Consider the following 12,182-nt stretch of genomic DNA (forward strand, 5'->3'; position numbering starts at 1 on the left):
TACCCACATGATACCTTATTGCCCCAGTACTTCAATATGTATTTCCTACACACAAGCACAATGGCTTACGTGACCAGCTGGAGCCATTCCAATGAGAAAACAATGCGCGCCGCCCCTTCCGCGGATCTCAGAATTCATCGGTTTTCCCAATAAGCTTCTATAGAACAAAAGGGTTCAGTCCACAATAACAAGTAGTACTTATTTTTCCCCACTTCTTGAGTATTCTTCACTCTGGAACACTTCCTCAGTTTGTCCTTGATTTCATGACTTTAACACTTTTGAAAATTAAAGGCCAGTCACTTTGTGAACTGTTATTCAACTTTGGTTTGTCTGACGTTGCCTAAAAATTAGATTTGGGTTTTGCAGTTTTGGTAGAAATGCCACCGAGGCGGTACTTGCCCTTCTCCGTGCGTCCTCTCAGGAGAAACCTACGTTCGATCTGTCTCAATAAGGTGTGTTTGATTGCTTGGTTTTGTGGTGTCCGCCAGGTTTCTTCGCTCTAAAATCACTTTGTTCCCTTCTTTGTTATTAATGTTTTGGGTGAAGGTTGAGACTAAGTAAATATCCTGTTCCTCATTAAACTTTTATCCATCAGTTTTTAGCATCATTGATATTTCTTGACTATTTCATTATTGCTATGGTGTTACCAAATGGAGCTTCCATGATTCTATTTTTTATTTTACATTTATTGGCTGTCATTCTACTGTAAGAAACAGCGTTTTATTTTCTGAAGTTCTGCATTCATTTATTTTTGTATCATTGGGCTATAATCATGATTACCATGATTTATTTTGACCCTTTAAATTTTCCCAGGTTGGCCATTAGAGCTCATTCAAGGTGACTTCCATGTCATTATAACTTCATAGTTCTTTGAGAATTTTTTTTTCCTCCCTGGTATAGCAAAATGTTCTAGGATTATCTCATACATTCCTTGCATCCATTTCTAGAATCAGCTACTTTTCTAAGAAATTCTGTCCTTTTTTTTCTGGCGAGTATGATACTTTAGAAGCCAAGGTCTGCATGCTATGTGTTTGTTGTTAGCAGGATGTCACTTTCTCAGTTCCCTCTGAGAGCAGAGCTAGCAAAAGTACGTATGCACATACATGTATGCACACACCTGTGTTGATATCTATCTTTAATTCTACTCCTATCTACATTTGTCTATCTATCATCTATTTATCTACCTCTGTCTATATCTCTATAGCAATACCTGTCTATTCATCATCTATCTATGGGGTCATGCCACTACCTCCAGTCCTATTCCGGTATTAAAAGGCTCCTTCTAGTTTTTTCACTTCTCATATTTGTAACTCCCTTCTCCCACAGTGAAGAATGTGGATTTTGTTATGTTCAATACACTTACTTATTTGAGATCAATCAAATGCAAGCAGTCTCCTATTGCCCAGGGACAACTGCCTGGCCACTGCTACTCGCATCCCCACTGCAGATGCCCACCGACCCTGACTCGGCTCTATCACTACGCCCTGTCTGCCACTTCCGTTCCTTCAGGCAGAACCACCCCCCCACCCCCCGCCACCTTCCAGGCTTCAATACCTCGCCCTAAGCCACTGCAGCCACCGCTGTCAACACCAATGCTCTCCGTTCCCTGCTGTGTTCACCCTGTACTACTAACGTGGAATGCCCAGCACACACTCACACTGATGCCCACCTGGCTTCACCTCACCCAGTGACTTTTGACTAAATTTAAGGCAGGCAGGCAGGCACCCAAGCAGATAGAAAGGATAATAGGAAGGCTAATCCTTTCTTTTTAAACATTTAAGTGGTTTCCAATTTGAGACTCTTATAAATAGCTTTCCTGTTATAGATCATAATTTTTTTAAAAAGATAAATCTGTTATATAATTATTTCCCTCCTTACTTCCTGAGACCATGAATAAAATTAATACGCTCAGCTCTTCCCTCCCAGCCTTCCAGCTATCTACCAAAATCTTGGGAAAAGATTAGACTTATAGTATATTTCTTGGGTGGAGGCAAGATGAAGTGAGCAGCATCATTCCTTAGCTCAATTTCAACAAACAATTCTATCAGGGTCTTCTATGTAACAATTTACCCATAATTATTTTGCCTCGGCAAACTTTAACCTACAACAACCCAAAGTCTTAGTCTCTGCCATTTCCATAATAACCAAATTAAGTTCAGTCACTTTGATATATTTTAATGTCAAAATAAGTTGAGTGATTACACTAAATTAAGTCCCCTGATATTGTTTATGATCATTTCAATGAACACTTGAGAAGTTCATCCTTACTTCAATGCCATAAGAATTGTAGAAGACATGGTTATATATTATTTCTTGCTTTAACTCTTTTTACTATGATGGTTATTGTTCCTCTTTTTATTTGGTGGGGAAAATTTACCTCAGGAAAAAAAATACTCTGGAAACTCCCATAAAAAGAACCTTGACGTCAACTAAGTTATTTCCCAATTTTTATTCACTCTTTCCTTATTAGGATAAGATATATTATAATACCATATCACAACAAAAATATCTACCAGGAGTTCAATTTCTGCAGAAATCTATAAAATTATAAATTTCTTCATCTGATGGTCTTTATTTTATTCAAATTTCTATTAACACAGTCCCCTACCATTTGTTCCATTTTCCAGTTGCTAGGGAAGTGTCTTGTTACGTTTGCATTAATGATGTGTGAGTTAAAAGAAATGATTCACTCTCACTTCCAATTCCTTTTGGATAAATCCAGTATATGTAAATCTGCATTCCTGTAACTCTGTCCCAGGGAATATATAGGTCTCAGCTGGAGGCATACAAAAAACTAAAGAGGGGCGTGGTGGAGGATTATGTGATAAAATAAATATGGGAATGGCATTGCTAATGTTCCCTCTTAAAAGTTCACAAAGCACATTCGCATAATGCAGACAGACTCTGGGAAGCACAGAAGTAATACATCCCTTTACTTGCTCAGTCCAGACTTTCCCAAACCTGCTGACCCAATATCAACGTGTGTGCCCAGGTTTGTGTGCCTAATCCCCTAGTGACAATCCAAGCAGGTGAGTTTTACGGGACACACTTTGCCCCACACTAACTTTTATAAGTGGCAAGATGTGGTTTATTGTTTGCAAATAGCAAATTTTAAAATTTGCAAAATTACGCGAGACAATCCAATCTGACAGTCTCTAAACACAGGAAGGATTTGCCAGTGCCTAGGTGAAACATAAAAGCTGATTATTTAAAGATCAATGGCAAACTTGTGTTTTATTTAAAATCAGGACAGAAACAGAAAGACAAAGATCATGTTGTGATAGTTCTGAGCTTCACCTGAGGCTTCTTTCTTTTTCAGCTGGGCACCAAAGAAGGCTACCTCACCAAACAGGGGGGCCTGGTCAAGGTAAGGAGGCATGTGTTGGCTAGTGCTCATCACAAAGGAAGGAAACTTTCATGCACACTCAGTTCTCACTTTGACACTTACTTAAACATAACTGCCTGCCTGTTTCGACCCAGTTATAACATTTACCTGTTTCTGGACTTTATCTTTATGGCTGTTAGTTAAAATTCTGGAAAGTTACTTGACTATTCTTTAGCAAAGTCAAATGTATCAGAGTAGCCTACAGTTAATACCCAAGAAAAAATACAACCCTTTTTTAATGACATAATGGAGGATGAAAGTAGCAAGTAAACTCTAGGATATTTCTAAAAAAAAATTTTTTTAACAAAGAAGTTAAATTTTATAAAATGTTACCTAAAAGTAAGCAAAAAAGATCACTGGCATTAGTGTAACTATGTTAAAAAATTCCCAAAGAAAACACAATTTAGGACTTTACTAGTCTGGAAGTCCAACTGTCCCTCAATTTGCATGAGAGTGTTTTTCAAGTTACTTTATTTCATTTAACTGTGCCAAGAAGACCTTCATGAAGTATCTCTATTTTAAGAGTCAGGTCACTTAATACCTCTCAAAGGTACTTTCCCGCTTGAACTGAACATGTATGTGTAGTTATTTGTGTCCCTACTAGACTGGATGCTCCCTAAGGACACCAAGTATTCGTATCCATAGCAGATTTGCTTTTAAATCCATTGCTGCTGCTTTTAACCAGGCACACTGGCATTTGGGGTAAGAAATGAAGGATGGTGGAGAACCACAGTTTTTGTCTTGGGTGTTGTGGAATTCTTGGGCAAGGTTTAGAGTATCATGCGGTTAGAGGTTCCTAAACCCCACACTTTTACAAAATAAGGTTAGTATTTGACATTGTAGAGGGAAGAGAGGTGGAGGCGGGAAAAGGGTGGGGAAATGGGGACATCTGTAATAGTGTCAACAATAAAAATAAAGAAAAAGTATTTGGCATTGTATGAGAATTGGCTATAATATACAGAAACATCCAAGGGTAGTACGTAGCCCACATCAAATGCTCAAGAAATGATACCTATCCTTCTTACAGAGTTCGTAAGATGGCAACTTCAGTGTTTGTCAGAAAACACCTTGAATACTTTTGATTGGCTCTTTCTTTTTATATGTTTAAATATGAAGGTGGTATCCCTGCCTTTACTATTAGCTTGATGCACAAAAACTTTCATTTTTGTAGATATTTTGAAACGTTTTTCCAGAAATGACACCTACCACAAGACTATTTTATTGTATCTAATGTTTTAGATATTTTTAGACCAAAAGGGAATGATCTCATTCAAGTAGTGCATTTCTGTTTTCAAAACCTATGTGTTCTGATTACTTTCCTCAGACCTGGAAAACAAGATGGTTCACTCTGCACAGGAATGAACTGAAATACTTCAAAGACCAGATGGTGAGACACATGATAATACATTTTTCCTTTAAAACTCAGCTCTCTAGATGAGAAGAACGTCTGCCTTTAAAATCCCTAAAATTTTCCTGTGAGCCCTTGAAACACCTGCTAAAGGAGTGGAGGTGTGAGTTCTTGATTCCTGATGTGACCCAAGTTCTTTTGCAAAGGTGACATGTGTGTCCCAGAAACTGCTCTCTGGGACAAGCTAAACTGCATTAACTTTTGCAACAATTTCCTCCTTTGTTAAAAGCATGTCCATTTCCCATGTCCATTTCATGAAGCCAATTTAAATGTATTTTGTTTCCTCTCACTTTCCCTATACAAAGTTTCTGAGAAAGTTAAAGTTTAAAGACATAAGAGAAAAATGGCGCCCTTCCATGTATTAAAATTGATCTCTATCAAATTAAAACTGATAAATCCATGTCTTCACTATTAGTGCCCAGTTTCGTGAAAAACCAACTTTCCAAACAGGGATGCCTCACTTCCCTTAGTAGATTTTTTATTATCTTTCCCCACGGAGAAAAGAAAATGGACAGTTGCACATAGCGGAAGATTCATTAGGAGAATAAATAATGGACAGATTTGTGTTTTTTAAAAATAGTAACAGGTTGTTGTTTTTTTTAAGTCCCCAGAACCAATTCGGATCTTGAACTTAACAGAATGTTCAGCTGTACAATTTGATTACTCACAGGAAAGGGTAAACTGTTTTTGGTAAGTTGTTTCATAAAGGAAATACTTGTAAAAGTCTTCTTGCCACGTATTTTAGCCGAGGAACAAAACCTGTGTGGCTTTATGTGCACAGTTGCTTTGGTCTGAGTGTCATGAATTCAGCCATCACACCGGGCGCTCGCTCATGGTGGGATCACGCATCTGCTCGTACAGTTGGTTAGCTGTACACTGACCACGTATGATAGATACGCTTAAGAGGACCCCATGCACATCTTAAACAGTATTATTCTTTTGGAGTTTTCCCCTCTATGAAAACTTTGTTGACTCCGGTGATGGGCGATTTGTATTGTTACGACATTTTCTGGAAAATGGCGCAAAATGTTTTGCTCTAACATAATCAGCATAGCGTGACAATTTTCTAACTGGGAAAAGTAAAATGTCCTGAGGAAGAGGTGTCTTATTTGCCACCTCTGGCAAATAAAATAAAAAGAAAACTTTTTATTTTAAAGTTTTCAAGCATATGAAAGTTGATAGACACAGATCCATAAACCCCTCACGCAGATGCATCCATTGTTAAAATTTTTCCGTATCTGCTTTCTCTCTGTTCATTTTCTTTTTCCTGAACCAACTGACAGTGAGGTGCAGACTTCATGGCACTCTACCCCTGAACACGTCAATATGCATCTCCCCAGAGTAAAAATGTCACTTAGGGAACTATAATACTATCATCATACCTAGGAAAATTAACATTAATTCTATAGTATTAACCAAGAGTGGTTATCTTTTAAAATTTGGGTAAAGAAACTATATGAGCTAGCAGGGGTTTATCATGTTCATATAACAAAATGTAGGGAGACAGGCACCTGTCCTGACAACGTCAGGTCCTGTGTCTCTACAGGCTTGCTGGTCTCTTCCTCCGGCTTGCTACTGCAGGGTTCACGTAAGTCATGACAGAAGGTGTAGGGGGGCATCAGCCACGTCCGCCCATTTTTGTCAGGAAAGCAGACATTCTCCCAGAAAGCCTCTGATAAGATGTCACCTCTCATCTCATTGGCCTGGACTGGGCCCCATGGCCATGGCCAGCAGCAGAGGAAGATAAAAAAGGGAACTAGCATGATTATAATTGGCTTCAACTAATTGTAATATATCATCTGGAGTACTGTTGGTAAAAAGAAAGGAAAATGTAATCTGGGTTAATAGTCAATCAATAATATCTCCCACAGGGATTGCCAAACAATGACAATTCCAGAGGCCATTTTTGTACAGTGTGTGCACAATAGCACTCCCTACCCCCCCACACTGCACACACACACACACTGTCNAAGTCATGACAGAAGGTGTAGGGGGGCATCAGCCACGTCCGCCCATTTTTGTCAGGAAAGCAGACATTCTCCCAGAAAGCCTCTGATAAGATGTCACCTCTCATCTCATTGGCCTGGACTGGGCCCCATGGCCATGGCCAGCAGCAGAGGAAGATAAAAAAGGGAACTAGCATGATTATAATTGGCTTCAACTAATTGTAATATATCACCTGGAGTACTGTTGGTAAAAAGAAAGGAAAATGTAATCTGGGTTAATAGTCAATCAATAATGTCTCCCACAGGGATTGCCAAACAATGACAATTCCAGAGGCCATTTTTGTACAGTGTGTGCACAATAGCACTCCCTACCCCCCCACACTGCACACACACACACGCTGTCTACTCAGCCTCGACCGTACCTCACATCAGGGTGTACCTTCTGTTCCTGGGGACTGAACTCTCATCGACTCAACATGCATTACTGGTACAGACAAAATATGCTGCTTAGGCTTTAGGATATAGAAACCTTTCTGAATTTCAGTTCAGGGCTTTTTTTTTTAATCATAAAAGGGAAAAAGATTTTTGGCATATTGCATCTCGACAGTAAGGACAGAAAGTATGGGCGAGATGTAAGCTACCTTATTAGTCAGATGGTTTTGTTTCTGCAGCCAAAGAGACAATCAAATGAGCTACCATGTTCCTAGAACAAGTCTTCGTTCGGTGCTAGTAGGAAAGTTCACTTCCCTCCAGCAGAGACTGACTAACTCATGGCCAGAGTGGGTGGAATGACTAACTAGCTACGGAGTTTCGTCGTCTGTGTCTCCTGCCCCCCACACCTAACTCTGCTGACATCCACAGCGGGCAGCATTTTCCTCATTGAAGCAAGCTCCCAAGTGAGCTCCTTCATCAAGCTTTCTTTTTTGTCTTGCTTATTCTTTGAAATATAGCCCAGATTTTGAGTCATTTTACAGATAAGCTGAATAAATGTGAAAGTGTTGTATTCAGTCTATGACAAAAGGATATGGGGGTGTCCTGGACATTGGTTTCTCTTCTTTAAATTCTAATTAGAAAATACAAATCTGGCCCACAATGGTGATATGAATATTCAGCAACCTCGACATTTCTGCCGAGTGCTGGCAGGAATAGCTCTGTGTACACCAGTTCTCAGATTGCCTCCCCAGGCCTTTTGTCTATTCTCGTGTTCTTGGAATACTGTAATTAGTGTTCAACTAATGTATATTCAGCTAACCACCTGGAGCATCTTACCCTCTTTCTTTTGTTTTATCAGCTTAGTATTTCCATTCAGGACATTTTATCTCTGTGCAAAGACAGGAGTGGAAGCTGATGAGTGGATCAAGATACTACGTTGGAAATTGGTGAGTTATACAAGTTTTCTGGGTGGATGCCTAGTACTCAGATATAGCATGGTGAGGATTTGAGACACATTTCTGTTGAAAGAGTCAGGGTATCCCCGAGAATCACTGGGATATGTACTTGCAGGCTTGTGGAATAGTTCATTCTCCTGGGACATGGAAGGGCTATAGAAAGGGGTAAATAGAGAAAGGATGGGTCTGCACTGAGGTCTCTGCCCCAGACCATTTGTCTTGTATCTGAGTAGCTATCAGCCTTCCTTTAAGTGTGCAAGCTTGTTCAATTTTGCCTGGAGGAGGACAAGGGGGATCGGAAGGTCAGAAAGAGAAAAGCTGACATATTTCTACAGTAGAAAGCCCTTTTAAATTGCCAGAGAAGAAAGCTTGCCACAGGAACTTAGCTTAATTTCCAGTGTAAGCATTATTTTTTACAGGTCAAGGACAAAAGTTAATTTATTTTGTCTGCTTCCTATGTACCTCCCAGGGGGAACTTGGAGTGCTGATAAAAATTTATCAGTCTCATACATTTTTCGTATGTGTTTGTAAGTCAATGAACTGTTTGCCCAGAACTTGTCCTTAAAGCTTTCTAAAATTTCCTGTAGACATATTATCTTGAAACCCATGATATTTTTAAACATACACAATTTTTTCTAATTAATTTGTTATGAAGTTAGCTGCTATATTGAATCTTGTTGAATCTTCTTTTCTATATACTGAGACTTTTGCTTTGGTTATCTTTTCAGTTTGAAATCTAAATAAATATCCCACTCATTTTACAATGGCTCCAACATATTTGATATTCAGTGAAAAAATTTTTGCCATATGAAAACTTTGCTGATAAATGAGTCCGTTTTTATTCTTCCTATTTTATAGTCATGCAAGCAATATCATCATTATAGAAAAATTAAGGTTAAAAATACATCAAATGCACATACTTTCAGACTTTTCTCTCTGCCAATAAATAATTTAAAGGAAAATTTCATTATTCTTAAGAGTTCTTTACCTGTTCACTCACTCCACCTAGTAATATATTGTGAACATCTTTCCTTATCAATAAGTTTAGCTCTATGTCTTCTTTTGATTTATCTAATAGTATTGCATTTTATGAATTAGTGAATTAGGCCAAATTCCAATTTGCACGAGTTCTAGCAATCACTTTACTATATTTTTCTTGAAAAAATACAAAAGCCAGAAAACAAATTAAAACTTAGGAAGGGGCTCATGATTATTAACTTATTGTTGCATGGTTTCCTTACTAATCAGCCTGTCTTATTTAATATTTGTTATAGCCAGAGGTAATTATCCTAAAATTGCTTAATAATACATACACACTTATGTGTGCTTCTTTACAGTCTCAAATAAGAAAACAGCTGGACCAAAGGGAAGGCACAATCCGATCCCGGTCCTTCATCTTTAAATAGGCCTCCCCAGACGGATGCCCTGGCCGGAGCAGCGTGGCGTGCTCTCTGACGCTGTGATCCATAGCAGGCTGCAGCTGAAAGCTGACTGCAGCTGGAAGCTGACTGCGGGTTTTTCTTCAAAAACAAATCAGAAGCAGATGCTGATTTGGACCTTTCCAAATGCACCACATTTGCTGATCCCTGGGGAACTGCTGCCCTTCAGGGTGTTCTCATCTCCTTCGGAGCACTGAGTAGTCACCCTAGGGATGGAGACCGATGCAGCCGCCACACCCAGTGTGCTCGTTCCTAGAGCTCACCGTAGGAGATAAAGGGTTTGCATTTTCCCTCATCATCGTCCCCAGCCTTATGGACATTATTTGCCCAGAGTCCAACTCTGTGTCATCGTCGGCTTCTCTGACATCCACACTGAGCTATTAACGAGGCACGAAACAGTCATGTACTTTGAGGCTTCATCTGCCTCTTTCGAAAGTATATCGAGAGAGCAAATGTCAAAGGCTGGGTTGGGGAAGGAACAGAGTTATTCTGATTTTTTCCCCTTTATACAAAAAAACAAAACAATTTCCAAAGCTATAATGGAAAATATTTGCAGTATTTATTTTCTCTTTTTAAAAGGCTCAGAAATCTGGTAGGTTCTTCCTTCCCTTTGAATGGTAAACCTGTGAGAAGTAAATGCTATATGGTCGATTAGGTAGGATGGTAAAGGAAGGTATAATCTTAAAAAAATCTTTTAATCATTTTGGAGAAACATGTTTTAAAGAAGGAGAAAACATAAATCGAGGAAGGGCAATAAAATATAGATGGTGTAGTTTAATGAGAATATTGTACATATTATTATAACAATGATAGAGCACATGTAAGCACTAAGTTATTTTCACCCAACATTTCTCCAGACAGACTGAAAGAGCCTAGTGGAGAAGAGTGTGTTACAACAATCCCTTCCCCAGAGTCAACTGTAGGTGTAAGCCCAAGAGAAGTAAGAATCACCTGGCAATGAGATAGCTGAGCACCTTGCACCTTATTCAAGAGCAACTTCTGTTGTCAGTTGGGGGAGCAATACCCAATCCTCATGCAGGTATAAGGGTGTGTTTGTTACTCAGCATTTTCAAAGTAGAATAAGGGGATCGAAATGAAAGAAGAAGACACTGCCATCCAGAGCTCATAAGTATATTCTATTATCTTTATTAATACTTCTTTTTTCTAGATAGAGGTTTGAAGAGAGAGAAAGTGGAGGAGGAACACCAAAATATAAAGATTATGGTGCAAAACTGTGATACGACACTGCTCTTGCAAGCCAAAGAAATACCTTGTTAAATATGTTTTTCTGTTAATTTAAATATCCAGGTTTCAGAAATTACATTACATTTTTGTATATTTCAGAAAGATGCTTAATGTATTTCGCTGTTTTTATCATGGGAGATAAAGCAAATGTCAAGTTCAAATGTATGAAGTTCTCAAACTAAGGAGATACAAATGAATCCTTATTGAAATGCACTGTTTTGTGTTTTGTTTTCTTAGAACCAAGAGCGTTACTTTGTGTAGGCAATACTGTTCTCACCTTTTGTAAAATATGTCATGTTTATTTATACTTTTGGGTTACATTTATTAAAAAGAGCATGATTTTCTGTGCCTGAAATGGTTGCTATTAAAGTATACTTTTTCTATCTGTAATTTAAAAGAAGTTTAACTTCCTGATATCACAAACAGTAATGAAGAATCCGCATCAGTTAGACTATGAGCTATGAAGGATTCAGAGTTGAAGAAGTAGCCTGGGTCCTGGAGGATTTTATTTGAATATAGAAAAGATAATATATACATGGTAGTGTATAGATGGTAAATACCGCAGGTGAGGCACATAAAGCGATATGATGGAGAGTGTGCCACAGTGGTGATAAAGCCATTTTCTTGAAGGTTCGACAAGAAAAAGGTGAGCTAACATATCTACTACATCATTAGTACTATGTTAGATCTTGACCTGCTGTAAGCAGCCCTGAGAAAGGGTCACTATGTCACACCCTGAGGGGAAGCCCACGGCTCTTTCTGCAAGTGCAAGGTGAGGGAGAATGTTTCGTGCCAAGGGCAGATCTGAGTGGGGTTGTCCGGGAGAAGAGCCAGTGGTGTACCTGTGTCAGGCCATGTCTGCTAACAGGTATGTGCTTATCATAAAGGCAGTACTTCTTAGGACACAGCCCAAGTAGTTGTGGTAGCCCCCCCTTACCTGCGGGGAACATGATCCTAGACCCCCACTGGATGCCTGAAACTGCAGACAGTACCACCCCTATAAATCCTGTGTTTTTTCCTATACATATATACCTATGGTGTAAAGATTAACTTCTAAATTAGGCATAGCAGCAGATTAACAATAACTAGTAAGAAAATAGAACAATTATAATGATCTACTGTGACAAAAATCATCTCTCTCTCTCTCTAAAAATATCTGGCTTTTCCATTTCATATTTTCAGACCATGGTTGAATACTGCTGTGTTCTCACAGTTCCCCCGAGGAATAGCTTCCCCCACAGAAGCGCTGTTGCCTCTGGATGAGGAGAGTCATCCCCGTGGGGATGACTGTGATGGCTATTGCTGCCTCTGAACCCTGCCCCTCTAGTCCAGGGCCACCGGACGTCAGAACACGCCGCAGGCTAGAGCTCT

The 12,182-nt window shown here is 39.1% G+C and overlaps 1 protein-coding gene across 1 annotated transcript in view; it reads left to right on the forward strand.

Annotated features, from left to right (window-relative positions):
* Positions 1-10,068, forward strand: part of DAPP1 (dual adaptor of phosphotyrosine and 3-phosphoinositides 1) — a 54,683-nt gene extending 44,615 nt beyond the window's left edge. Inside the window, exons 5-9 of the mRNA XM_037036260.1 lie at positions 3,320-3,367; positions 4,710-4,772; positions 5,398-5,483; positions 8,031-8,118; positions 9,465-10,068. Of these exons, the coding sequence (XP_036892155.1) occupies positions 3,320-3,367; positions 4,710-4,772; positions 5,398-5,483; positions 8,031-8,118; positions 9,465-9,533 (354 nt within the window). The 3' untranslated portion in view covers positions 9,534-10,068. The remainder of the gene's footprint in view (positions 1-3,319; positions 3,368-4,709; positions 4,773-5,397; positions 5,484-8,030; positions 8,119-9,464) is intronic.
* The last annotated feature ends 2,114 nt before the right edge of the window (positions 10,069-12,182 follow it).

Source organism: Sturnira hondurensis, unplaced genomic scaffold (assembly GCF_014824575.4).
Source record: "Sturnira hondurensis isolate 20B ecotype Veracruz unplaced genomic scaffold, ASM1482457v3 Scaffold0022707, whole genome shotgun sequence".
Taxonomy (NCBI): domain Eukaryota; kingdom Metazoa; phylum Chordata; class Mammalia; order Chiroptera; family Phyllostomidae; genus Sturnira; species Sturnira hondurensis.